Source organism: Ascidia mentula, chromosome 9, assembly GCF_947561715.1.
Source record: "Ascidia mentula chromosome 9, kaAscMent1.1, whole genome shotgun sequence".
Taxonomy (NCBI): domain Eukaryota; kingdom Metazoa; phylum Chordata; class Ascidiacea; order Phlebobranchia; family Ascidiidae; genus Ascidia; species Ascidia mentula.
In genome coordinates this window covers 9496599-9508138 of record NC_138574.1, presented here as the reverse complement: position 1 = coordinate 9508138, position 11540 = coordinate 9496599, and the positions used below count along the sequence as shown (strand labels likewise).

Sequence of the window (11540 nt, the reverse complement as noted above, 5' to 3'; positions counted from 1 at the left end):
CAACTATTACTGAATGAACAGAGATATTATTTGTAATATACTCCTGCACAAAACCACTGCATATGTGTATTGGAATGTTTTTGTTTGTTTTTTTGCCACACCGGGATTTAAACCCAGGATATCCTGACCACGAATTTTACATAATCATTTATGATGCACCTAAACCATGCGACGAAGTATGTTGTTTCAGTATACTCGCTTGGCGGCGCAAGCGATAAATTTCTAATACGTTTAGGTCTAACAGAGATGGCCCTCATGTGATGTTGTTGTCCTTATAAGAGACGTGATAAATTGAGATGTCACATGCAGTGCGGAAGCTGAACTCGTACATAAACCAGCTTGCTTAGGCCTAACCACGTAGGCAAGTCAACCTCAAACATACTGTGCTGCTTGGAATATCAGTGTAGTTAAGCATCGTTTTAGCATACTTTGCTTGCAAAACATTAAAAAGCAAAATGGTGACAAAGCGAGTAAAAGGTAATGAAGCAGCAGCTTTGAAACATAGACAGTAAGTCATCAAGAAAGTTTTTAGTAAAAAATAACCAAGAAATGTGTGTTTGAGGTATTTTTCCATGTATCATTACAAATCCTTTCAGAAAAAGATACCTTTTCGATTAACAAACACTTTTGTACTTTTATATCAACATGCAGTTACGTAAATCATTCTGATGTACTAAAGCCGTTATTAATTCTACATTAACAGTTTATATGTAGATATACAGTCGTATCTAAGACGATTTAAATGTCATTTAAATTCCGTATGATCGTTACAGCCATAAGTCCCCATGCAAAACGCTATCGAAGACCAGAGACGTTGGCGTGGGTTTTGGGAAGCTTCAATCAAACTGTTCATCCTGCCTTTTATTTCCTATTACCGCCAGGCAGTTGCTGGTCACAGACCCTGTGTGCTGGATTTGTCTCAGTAATTCAAAGAAACTGAGTTATAGTTTATATTGCTGCGTAAACTATTCTTTGGCGCAAAGCTAGATTATTTAGACAGAATACTGAGATAATTTAATGGGGGAATTGCCTCCATCAGTAAAAGTAATATGCCAAAATCACTGATACGTTTATTGAAACCTTATGTTCCAATATAAACAATGGCCTGCATGTATTTAGCTTATACAAACTCAGTGATTTGCTAAGGCAGACATGCAGAGACAAATATACTTTTGTGCTTAGTAAAAGTTTCTGTATTACAAACTTTCATCAATAATGTAGAGACAAATTGCTTTTTTGTAGAAAGGTATTGTGAGCCCTGTGGTCATGTACATGTGTTTGTAAGATTTCATATGTACTTCTATACTTCCGTATACTTAAATATGTCTTGCTTGTGGTGTATTTATTGGCTACCCTACTGTGCTGCCAACATGTTGTATTGTCCCACAGACGGATCAGTAACGAACGGAAATCGTGTTTATCGTGCTTAGTATCGATGCGTCATTGTTTTTTATTTTCGCAGGGTAACACAGTAACTGTGCAACAGTAGGCACTGCGCGACGCATTTGTGCGCCTGGCAACCTGGCAAAGTCGACAATCCTGGAAACTCCTAGAGAGCACGAGGTGATGTAAATACCGACGCACAAAGCCATGAAGAAACCCACACAAGGCGAAGAGCTGAAAAATTTAAATGAAAAGTCAGAACGGGGTACAAAAGTGCCAAAAATAGCATCCTTGCGAATACGATGGCTTATGTTGGCAGTAGTTGCATTTTTCCTAACAGCAGTGGGCTACAACCGGGCTTGTTTTGGAGTGGTAGACAACGTTTACACCCGTTTCTTCGGGGTCAGTACCATGAACGTTGACTGGTTAACACACAGCATGAGCGTCGTTAGTGTTGTATGCTGCTTATTAACACTTGTCCTGTTGCCATTTTACGAATGTGGATTTCGCGTATACTGCCTTACAGCGGCTGTGTGCGTTTCGATGGCCTACGGTTGCCACCTTCTATCCGCTCTTGGTCGGTCCATGTTTCTGGTCGCTGTATTAGGACAAGTATCAATGGGAGTCGTCAACGCGTTTGCCATCACACTTGTGCCAGTGGTGAGCGCCCTGTGGTTTCCAAAGGACGAAATCGCTACAGCCGTAGGAATATGCCTAGGTGGTATCGACGTAGGGAATATGCTAGGGTTCACTGTGCCCGCATATGTTTTGAACAACAACGAAAATCTTCCAGAATCAGATTGGAATGAATTTGTACGTAGTCGTTTGATTCTGATTTTCCTCGTCTGCTTCGTATTAGCATTTGCAGTACTTATTATTACCGCTGTTTTTGTGAGAAACGCTCCAGGACTTCCACCGAGCTTGTCGGAGGCTGCCAAACGCGACCTTTCCCTGCATGATTCACTCAAGGTGGACGGCATGTTATCTCGAATTACGTATTATCTCAAGCTTATCATTCACGACCGGACCTTTCTTACTCTGGTCATATGTTTTGGCATTGTGGAGACCTGCTACATGTTGGAGGTTCTCATGATGGCCGACATATTACGTGCCAATAGAGGATATATGACTACTGGAGACAAGAGCAGCATACGGGCGTCGCATACACTATGCGTATACGCCGCTGGAGGACTTTTCGGTGGCATAGTGAGCGGCGTTGTGCTTGACCGCACCAAACGTTTTAAGCTGGTAGCAGTATGTGCGGGATTTAGTATGGCCGCATTTGCCGGTGGATTCTTAGGCAGCATTGTAATGAAAGACTCCACTGCCTCATACGTAACGAACGCATTCTACGGCTTTTTCAACGGGGCATGCTACACGGCACTGTATGAGATCATAGCGCAACACATGTACCCCATCAACGAACTCGCCCTAGGCGCTTGGATTACCTTTTTCGTGAGCTTTGCTGGCTTGGTCGTGCCACTCATTGGCAGACTGATCTTCAACGCCGTGGCAAGCGTTGGTGTCCTGGCCTTGCAAACCGCTGTGTTGTTTTTTGCCACAGTACTGATATCATGCCTTCAACCGAGATATGAGAGATATTCTGTAAACAAAACGGATGATGAGACGCCGTCTGTTACGACACCCTTAGTAAAAAACTAAACAACGTTAACCAGTTGAGACATTAGGCTTTTACCAAACTTCACAATGTCATAACTTCTCTACTATAAAGTAGTGATCTACTATTTTTACATAGATTTTTACGCTGTGTCGGGATTTTGTAGTATAGGGTACAATATCATTGCGAAATCACTGCTTTCACTCAATTAGTGTTAAATAGTTCACTTAATTAGTGTTAAAAGACTGTAAGTGCTCCGTTATGTATTTGTAAACATGCACTTTGATGCGTTTTCTTTATTCCCAGTTATCGTTTTGCTGATTGTAATAATTTGCGGCCATCACTGCGACTTCTCTCTTCTTTTTCATCCATTCTAATATAACACGGTATGTCGCCTGTAGATGGCGATGTGTTGCTATTTACTTGTCTCAGTTTCTATTTTCTAATTGTGTATGTGCAAATGTTGAGCCCAATTCTTCAAGAGTTACTCGACAGAGCCTCACCAATAATACAGTGAACTGTAAACAAAATGCAACCCACATAACAAATATTTTTAATATTAAACAAAGAAAGAATTGTCTGTATTACTGTACATATAGAGCTGTACGTAGCGCAGTGTCAAAACATGCAGTGCGTGGTCAATGTTTGTTGCAAATGCCTTTGGCTTTCATTAAAACTACAATGGCGCCAGAAGTGGCAAGTAATTGTAAGTCTGCACACATCTGCATGTTTTCTCTCTTGTGCCTTTCATCTTTTTCTACTTCTCTGTTGTGATTATCTTATCAGTAATAACCATCAAATACATGCCAAGAAACTCGTGGCCATGAAATAAAATTAGCGTAAATACTTAAAACGTTTTTTTTTTCGTTTCCGATGGAAAGTTTAGAAAATAAGCAACACTTTCCTGTCCCGTTGGAAGAGTTGATTTTGTAGGAAGTTTAAATGTGAAACACGAGCCTTCCGCGTTCTAAAGAGCTTGTATTCGGTAAACGCGCAATTGTTTCTGGTTTTGCCGAGAGCGCTGTTGTCCGTCTCTATCGCACGACTTTCTAAAACCATCCCAGGGCGTGTAGTCATTTGAAGAGATAAACAAGTCACGTTTGTTGTTTGCAGGCTTTGGAACAGGTCTATTTTCTTTGTAAAACATAGTTGTTTTTTAGCGTTGCATTTAAACTGTTCTCTCTGATACATACTATAAATAATGAAGTAATGTTTGCAGGGAACTCCAGTATATTATACGTTTTTGTACGTCACACACTCTTTCCATAGTTGCAGCTAAAGTATTTTTATACTACTCAATATTAACGATTTTTGATAGCTCGGTTAGAGTCATTCAAGCCATAAATGTAATCGCTTAAAAGGTTTCTATACTTCTGACAACGAACACGTGGTTTGCCACACCAATTTTCCAACCATGTATGGCGAAAAACAATCCGACCTTTCCCGGATGATTGTTTTTCGGGAATTTTGCGTTTGCGTTAATTTCAGTGAATCATCTTTGATTCACACACGTGAAACAGTTACAGACATTTCAGGAACTCAAAATTTGTAATGTCACTATACGTTGAAAACAAGTTAAACCTGATAAAGAAGGTCAAGAAAAAAACAAGCGGAAATTTGCATACAGCAAGCACAACCCAGACGACCATAATCTAATACCCTCCCATGATAATGCAAAACAAGCAATACATGTCTTCTGAGATGGATTTGCGATAATATTAAACGCACGGGCTGGGGTGCGGTACGGCGTGAGAGTCGAGGGCTTTTTCTAAAGGGCATTATGGTATTAGGGCACTTTTTGGAAGGGTAAGATTCGAAGATTAGAAAGTCGGTTTGTATTACCGCACAGAGTGTGGTCATGGTTACGTGGAAAGTTGTATCTCTTTGAAGTGCACAATTTGCACCTGCGGTTGTCAAACAACTTGACGTGTCGATGTTTGGGGGGGAGAGTAAGAATTACTTTCCTTTGCTCCTCCCACGAGTTTCTTTTTAATTTATCCCCGTTGCATATAAGTGCTCACTCCCAACACGGTTTCACTCAACAGTGCTTGCATCCACAGCTAAGAGGAAAGCTTCGCAAAAGGTAAGCTTGTTGTTTTTGTGAAATATTTTTGATTTTTTATCTAGTTTCAAATCTCATTCTTATTCTGGAACGTTAAGACTTATCGTAGTTTCGAAACTTAATAGAAGTTTATATCGATTTAGTTTATCGGTGTAGTGCTAGAGGCAAAGTTTCAGACATTTGCAGTTTCACTTGTTTTTCGCTCTGACATGCGGACAAATTTCCAAACTCGTGTTTGCCATTTAATTTGGTGATTCATTTTAGTGGCTGAAAACGTCAGGTTTTAATTTGGCGCCAAGAAAATTATGTGTTTTGCCTTCTTTGACAGCAATTAGAGCAATTGATTGGCATATTTTTTTTCTATATAAGGTTTACTTTTCAGCACAGAATCCATAGTCACGCAAAAGTGTTACTCATTGATAGTGTGCGTTGTTACCTGTACTTGGGCGGTATACTTACATTCTCGCAATTTGTTCCTGAATCATAGAAAACACAACATGATGAAGATTTTGATCCTGGCTGTCTCGGTTGCAATCCTCGCGACTCTTCCAACTCCCTCAGAGGCGAGATGCAAAAGAGCAATCAAGACTTGCAACGTTACTGGTGTTTTGGAAGATTATAACGACTGCGTCCAAATGTGCTGCGGTAAGAAAAGATTTGGACTGAATTCTCATGCTTAACTTGTGATTGAAAAACAATTGCAAAATTGAGGACAAACTGTGACTTTTTGTAAATGTTTTTAAATGGACTGATTGGTGTTTGTTTGAGTAAATTTAAATTGCTTTCAGGCGCCGAACTCTTCGACAGAGACACTTACTTTGGTTGCTGTGGCAACGAAGAACGTGGAATTCCATACAACACGAAGACGCAGATGTGTTGTTCGTGGCCCTTCGGTAACGAGTACGTCATCCACAATAAAACTGAGGTAATTTTTTTGTTTAAAGTTAGTGAATCTGGTTTGCAGCTTGTATAATTTCTAAGCAAACCGTATTTGTAATTGTTGAAAGCTCTTTTGAAAATTTGTCGTAAAAACTTTCGAAAGATATCGTGTGTACCTTGTGATTGAAATAAATTCTGAACCAATGTTGGCAAAAATTATGCCAAATGCTTACGAGAACGGGCCCAGTAAAAGGAAGGCAATTAACCAATGTGTGTTTACAGGGAGCTTGGTGCTGCGGAAGTGAACTTTTTGACCCTGTGGCACAGGCTGGTCTGTCATGTTGCAACGGTTGGGAAAACAAACCTGCGCTATTTTCTTCCCTAACTGAAATGTGTTGCGATGGAGTTGTTGGATTCTCAGGTGGGTTTTGATTGAAATTAGTCTTGCTAAGACCTCAATCGCCTTTATTGAAATTACGTAGTTTTAACCATTTTAATTTACAAATATACCAGGCATAAACTTGTCGTGCTATACGTTCCTTGACAAGAAAAAACTGTATCGCTGCATAAAACGCTTTTGCGCGGGTTCTGCGCTAAACCACGAGCAAAGACAAAAATATCACCATGAAAACAATTCTTAGTATTCCCGAAGGCAACGACGCCACATCATTTGACGTAAATATTTTCCAGGTGACACCGCCTACACTTCGTGCTGTGGTTCTGTCTCCTTCGATCGTCGTATTGCATCTTGCCCTTGCCACAACGGTCAAATAGGCTTGATTCCCGAAGCTTTGGCGGCGTGCTGTCAAAACAGTGATGGTACCAAGACACCATACAATACTGAAACACAGGAATGTTGCAATGGTGTTGCGTTTGACAAAGAACTACAGTTTTGTTGCAACGGCCTTGTTGGAGAAGTCGGAACAGAGGTAAAAACTGATTTTATGTCCATTTTTTTGTGTTGCGATTGAGTAGGTTGGTAAAGTTTTTATTGGGATCTGAACGGTAAGTTGAGGATTTTGAACCAGACCTTAAGGGACTCTTTTAAAATAACTCTTTCACTGCCCAAACTTTATTTATTATAAAATTTGGTCGCATGCAATATATCCGCCTATGCTACAATTCATAACTAAGAGATGCATATGTAGTCACTGCAGATAACTTATTTCAAACTTTACAATAAGACCACAACCATGCACGCACAGCAAACCACCTTTACGATTGCAATCGCATTCCAATTCCATTTTTACTTTAGGTGTGCTGCGGTGACTCAATCGTCGCAAGAGATCCCAATCAAGCTATCGACAATGTTGCTTGTTGTACTCTAAGCGATGGATCCCAAGAGTTGTACGATTCAACACAGAGCGTGTGTTGTGGAGGCGTCGTACAGACAATGGTTGGAAACGTAAGTAAAAAATACTGTTATAGTGAGCTGCTGTGCACATTGTTTCAACCTACAGCCACGCAGACACTATTCCACAGCGTATAGTGATGTTGCAGTCGGCGTCGATTTATATAATCAAGGAAATGCAAATTAGCAGTGTGAAGAATTTAACGCTAATAGTTTTGTTCAATATGTGTTAAGTTTAATTTCCATCAAACATTAAATACTGAATTCGACTCTATCATTTTTGTGATTTTTTGCGCTCACATACAGGATACACAAATTTGCTGCGATGGTAACTTGTTCGACATAACCTCGGGTGATACGTGCTGCAATGACGTTCCCTTCTTTAGCAGTGATTCTGTATGCTGCACTGGACAAGTTGAGGTACATTTATTTCCGTTACAAACTATGTTGCGCATGGCTTTCCATTTGTGTGGCCTACATTACCAAACCGTGCGAATCATCTCAGAGCATTTTTCATATATTTGGCTTTAATGCATCAACAGCGTTTTTAATTCAGCAAAGCAACTATGTTTTTTTTGCATACGGATCCCTGTATGTATTTAAAAAAAGTAACGATACATAAACCCGCAATTATCCCATATGTATAGCCTGGAAATAGATGTTGCAACGGGGTTGGCTTCTCTGGAGATACAAATGTCTGTTGCGAAGGCGTTATTAGCGTGAGTTGGCATGCTCCAAAAACCCTTGGCAAAAAGCTTCGCATGGCAACCGTATTCACCTCACAATATTAATGCTGTAGCTATTTTCACATATTCGGCTTTAATGTCCATCAATGGCGTTTTGAATTCATCAAAGCAACGATGTTTAAACACTTTCAAAGGACCCCCGTATGTATTTAAAAAACTAACAATACATAAGTACGCAACTATCCTATGTATATATAGCCTGGAAATCGTTGTTGCAACGACGTTGGCTTCTCCGGAGACACAGACGTTTGTTGCGAAGGCGTTATTACCGTGAGTTGACATGCTTCAAAAACCCTTGGCAAAAAGCATCGCATGGCTGTCTCACAAGAAATCACAATATTAATGATATAGCATTTCTTATATATTCGGCCCTAATGTTCATCGATGCGGCGTTTTTTATTCATTGAAGCAACGATGTTTTATACACTTTCTACGAATCCCCGAATATATTTTAGAAACGTTACAATATGTAAACCCGTAACTATCCCATATATATAGCCTGGAAATCTTTGTTGCAACGGGGTTGGCTTCTATGGAGATACAAACGTTTGTTGCGGAGGCGTTGTTACAGTGAGTTGGCATGATCCAAAAACCCTAGGCAAAAGCATCGCATGGCCACCTTACTCACCTCACAATATTAATATTTCAGTTCCTGCCTTTTACTAATGAATGCTTGCCATTTATTCGTTGCATGATAAAGCTTCAGCCTCAACGTTCTAACGTTTGCACACGTTGCTGTTTATCCACTAGGTGGCGAGAAACGTAACGCGTATCAAGCTTTGAAGATTAACATGAAATGTATTTGTTATTTTGTATTTGAAACAAATACAAGCAAACACCTTACTTTAAAATGCATGTTAAATTTTGGAAGTGACATCACGGTATTTTGTCAACAGCCAACTACATACAAGTACCCATCGTGCTGCGTCAATGCCACGTTCGATTCCAACGTGCAAACATGTTGCGGGGGCGTTTTGTTCGACAACCCAGAGTACACATCCCTCGAAACGGTAATAAATAACATCTGCCACCACATAAATAGTTTCTGTGCCATTTTTTGCATTTAGAACCTAATAAACTTACTCGTGGTGAGTATAGAAATGAAGTAATTTGTTGTTTATCTTATACACACTTTACATAACCTTTTTCCACATCTTTTCTTGCAATGGCTTTTTTGGGTCTTATTGCATTGGTGAAAAATTACCTTTTGGGCCTTACAGAGTTGAAATGTACACTGTAGGCGGGTAGTTGGTGTTAATACGAGTTTGCGTTGCTTTTTCAGGGCGAACTTGTGGTGAGTCACAAAACAAGATGCTGCGGCGACTTCGCCAACGATCAAACACTTCTTCCCTACGACTACGACAACAGCATTTGTTGCGACGGAAATATCGTCGACCTTGGTGGGTAAAATTGCAATCCTGAACTTGGAAGTAAATGACCCACCGATACACTATCCACGAACGATATGCACAAAAACAAGTGTACGAAAAAATGCCCTAAAAGTCAATAGAAAACACCTGCGTTATAGTTTACCAACCGGAATTGTAAAGATTTAAAATTAGAATTTATTTTTGACTTGGTGGTAAAGCAGATGACTCTGATTTTCAGTTTTCTCGTTTGAAGTGGATTTGGCGAATATCATAATAATACTTAAAACGTATCTACATGTCAGGCTCTTTTATAGCGCTTGATAAGCTATCCAACGATAGTAAGTTTCTGTTTTATTTACAGAAGGCACAGACGCTTCTTTGGCTCAATGTTGTGGCGGTTTGGTGATCAACACGGCTGTTACCTTCTGCTGCGAAGGTGGCCCAGTGGATCGTTGGTTTGGTGCCGAAACAGGATGCTGCAATGGAACCGCCATGAACAAAACAAGCAGCGTTTGTTGCGGCGGAGAAATCATTCCGAATGACGGCAACACCGAATGTTGTGGTACGTTTCAAGTCTACAGTGACTGTGAAAGCTTTGGCTGAGAAAATGAGGGCAATGGGTAGTGGCAATTTTTCCGTTTGGAAAATTGTCATTCATGAGGAGGTTGTACAAGCTATATCAGGGGTCTGTCACGTTTTTGAACGCCGTCCAGTTTTTAGTAACATCTCTTTGTTTGAATAACATATCATTTATAAATTTAAGGAGTATAGTCATCATTTCCCAGTGTGAATTTATTAGTTAACCTTTCTAGTAATGGTTTCTACATTCGAAGAATATTAGAATATAGACCAGAAAATAACTACCTCGTTTAACTATAGATCGTTAAATAAGTCCCGGGTAGTATTGCTCGTGTTGAACCACAAAAATATGATTTCGACAAAGCGCACGCGAGTTTTTTTTTGCTCTGGGAAGGAATTATCGATGGCTCCAAGTTCTTCTGTTGCGATGGAAAGCAGTACTACTAAAAACATCCTCAAAAAAATAGGAATCATCTTTTTATAAAGTGACGTCAAAGTTAAGCAATTATATTAACCAAAACTAATTTTAAGGTTCCACTGGAATGGATACAACCCAGTTTATATGTTGCAATGGTGCACCGCGAGCTCTAAACGGAGTTCCACGTGAAAACGCCATTTGTTGTGGTAAAACACAAAAATATGACTTCGATAACACGCACGCGTGTTAACGATTAACACCCTTACTAAAATAGAAATCATCTTTCTGTACAGTTATGTCAAGGTTAAGCCATTATAATAATCAAGACTAATTTTAAGGTTCCACTGGAATGGATGCAACCCAGTTTATTTGTTGCAATGGTTTACCACGATCTCTTAACGGAGTTCCACGTGAAAACGCCACTTGTTGTGGTAATGCACAAAAATATGATTTCGGCAACACGCACGCCTGTTGCCGATTAACACCCTTCATAACATAGAAATCATCTTCTTACAACTTTATGTCACAGCTAAGCCATTGTATTAACCAAGCCTACTTTTTAGGTTCCACTGGAATGGATGCAGCCCAGTTTCTTTGCTGCGATGGTGTACCACGATCTCTTAACGGAGTTCCTCGTGAAAATGCCATTTGCTGTGGGAAGGGGTGCATCGATGGCTCCAAGTTCTTCTGTTGCGATGGAAAGCAGTACCAAAAGGGCAATACCGACGGTGTTGACGTCACCGGCCTGACATGTGATTCGCTTTTCCTATAAGTGTTGGGTTTGAGCGCTGTGTAATGCTGTATTATTCGTTGATGTGCGTCTGTTTTTGACTTTGTTATTTGGATGCGATTTTATTCCGACTTGCTTAAACGTGAAGTACACGATTTTGGCAGAGAAATCTGACGACCTTGAAAGTTGCTCACAAATATTACAGGCTTTATTATTGAAGGTGTTGAGGCGGATTAAGACGTTACGAATCGAAAGCTTTGGGTAGAAAACGCTATCAAAGTTATTTTCATAATATATTCTAAAGTGCTACACTTGCTTTAAAAAAGACAGAACACTGTGGTAAAAAATATGTGGCAATAAAGCACAAGCACAGATCGCACAAAAAAAACGAGGTTCACATTTTT

The 11540-nt window shown here is 39.9% G+C and overlaps 2 protein-coding genes across 12 annotated transcripts; both read left to right on the top strand.

Moving 5' to 3' along the window:
- The first annotated feature begins 1467 nt into the window (after nt 1-1467).
- On the top strand, nt 1468-3792 carry LOC145913974 (choline/ethanolamine transporter flvcr2b-like). The gene has a single exon (XM_083001743.1). It carries the CDS (start codon nt 1591-1593, stop codon nt 3043-3045), a length of 1455 nt encoding a protein of 484 aa, XP_082857869.1. The 5' UTR covers nt 1468-1590; the 3' UTR covers nt 3046-3792.
- A 1252-nt stretch (nt 3793-5044) lies between these two features.
- LOC145913387 (uncharacterized) lies at nt 5045-11315 on the top strand. 11 transcript variants are annotated; one of them, XM_083001015.1, is made up of 16 exons: nt 5045-5084; nt 5551-5708; nt 5852-5988; nt 6225-6363; nt 6633-6871; nt 7198-7347; nt 7600-7713; nt 7941-8012; nt 8238-8309; nt 8538-8609; nt 8936-9049; nt 9322-9439; nt 9771-9971; nt 10520-10612; nt 10745-10837; nt 10970-11315. In XM_083001015.1, exons 2-16 carry the CDS (start codon nt 5561-5563, stop codon nt 11176-11178), a joined length of 1971 nt encoding a protein of 656 aa, XP_082857141.1. In that variant the 5' UTR covers nt 5045-5084; nt 5551-5560; the 3' UTR covers nt 11179-11315. The 11 variants fall into 11 exon arrangements, with proteins under 11 accessions (XP_082857141.1, XP_082857142.1, XP_082857143.1 ...); XM_083001016.1 differs by lacking the exon at nt 7941-8012; XM_083001017.1 differs by lacking the exon at nt 8238-8309.
- The last annotated feature ends 225 nt before the right edge of the window (nt 11316-11540 follow it).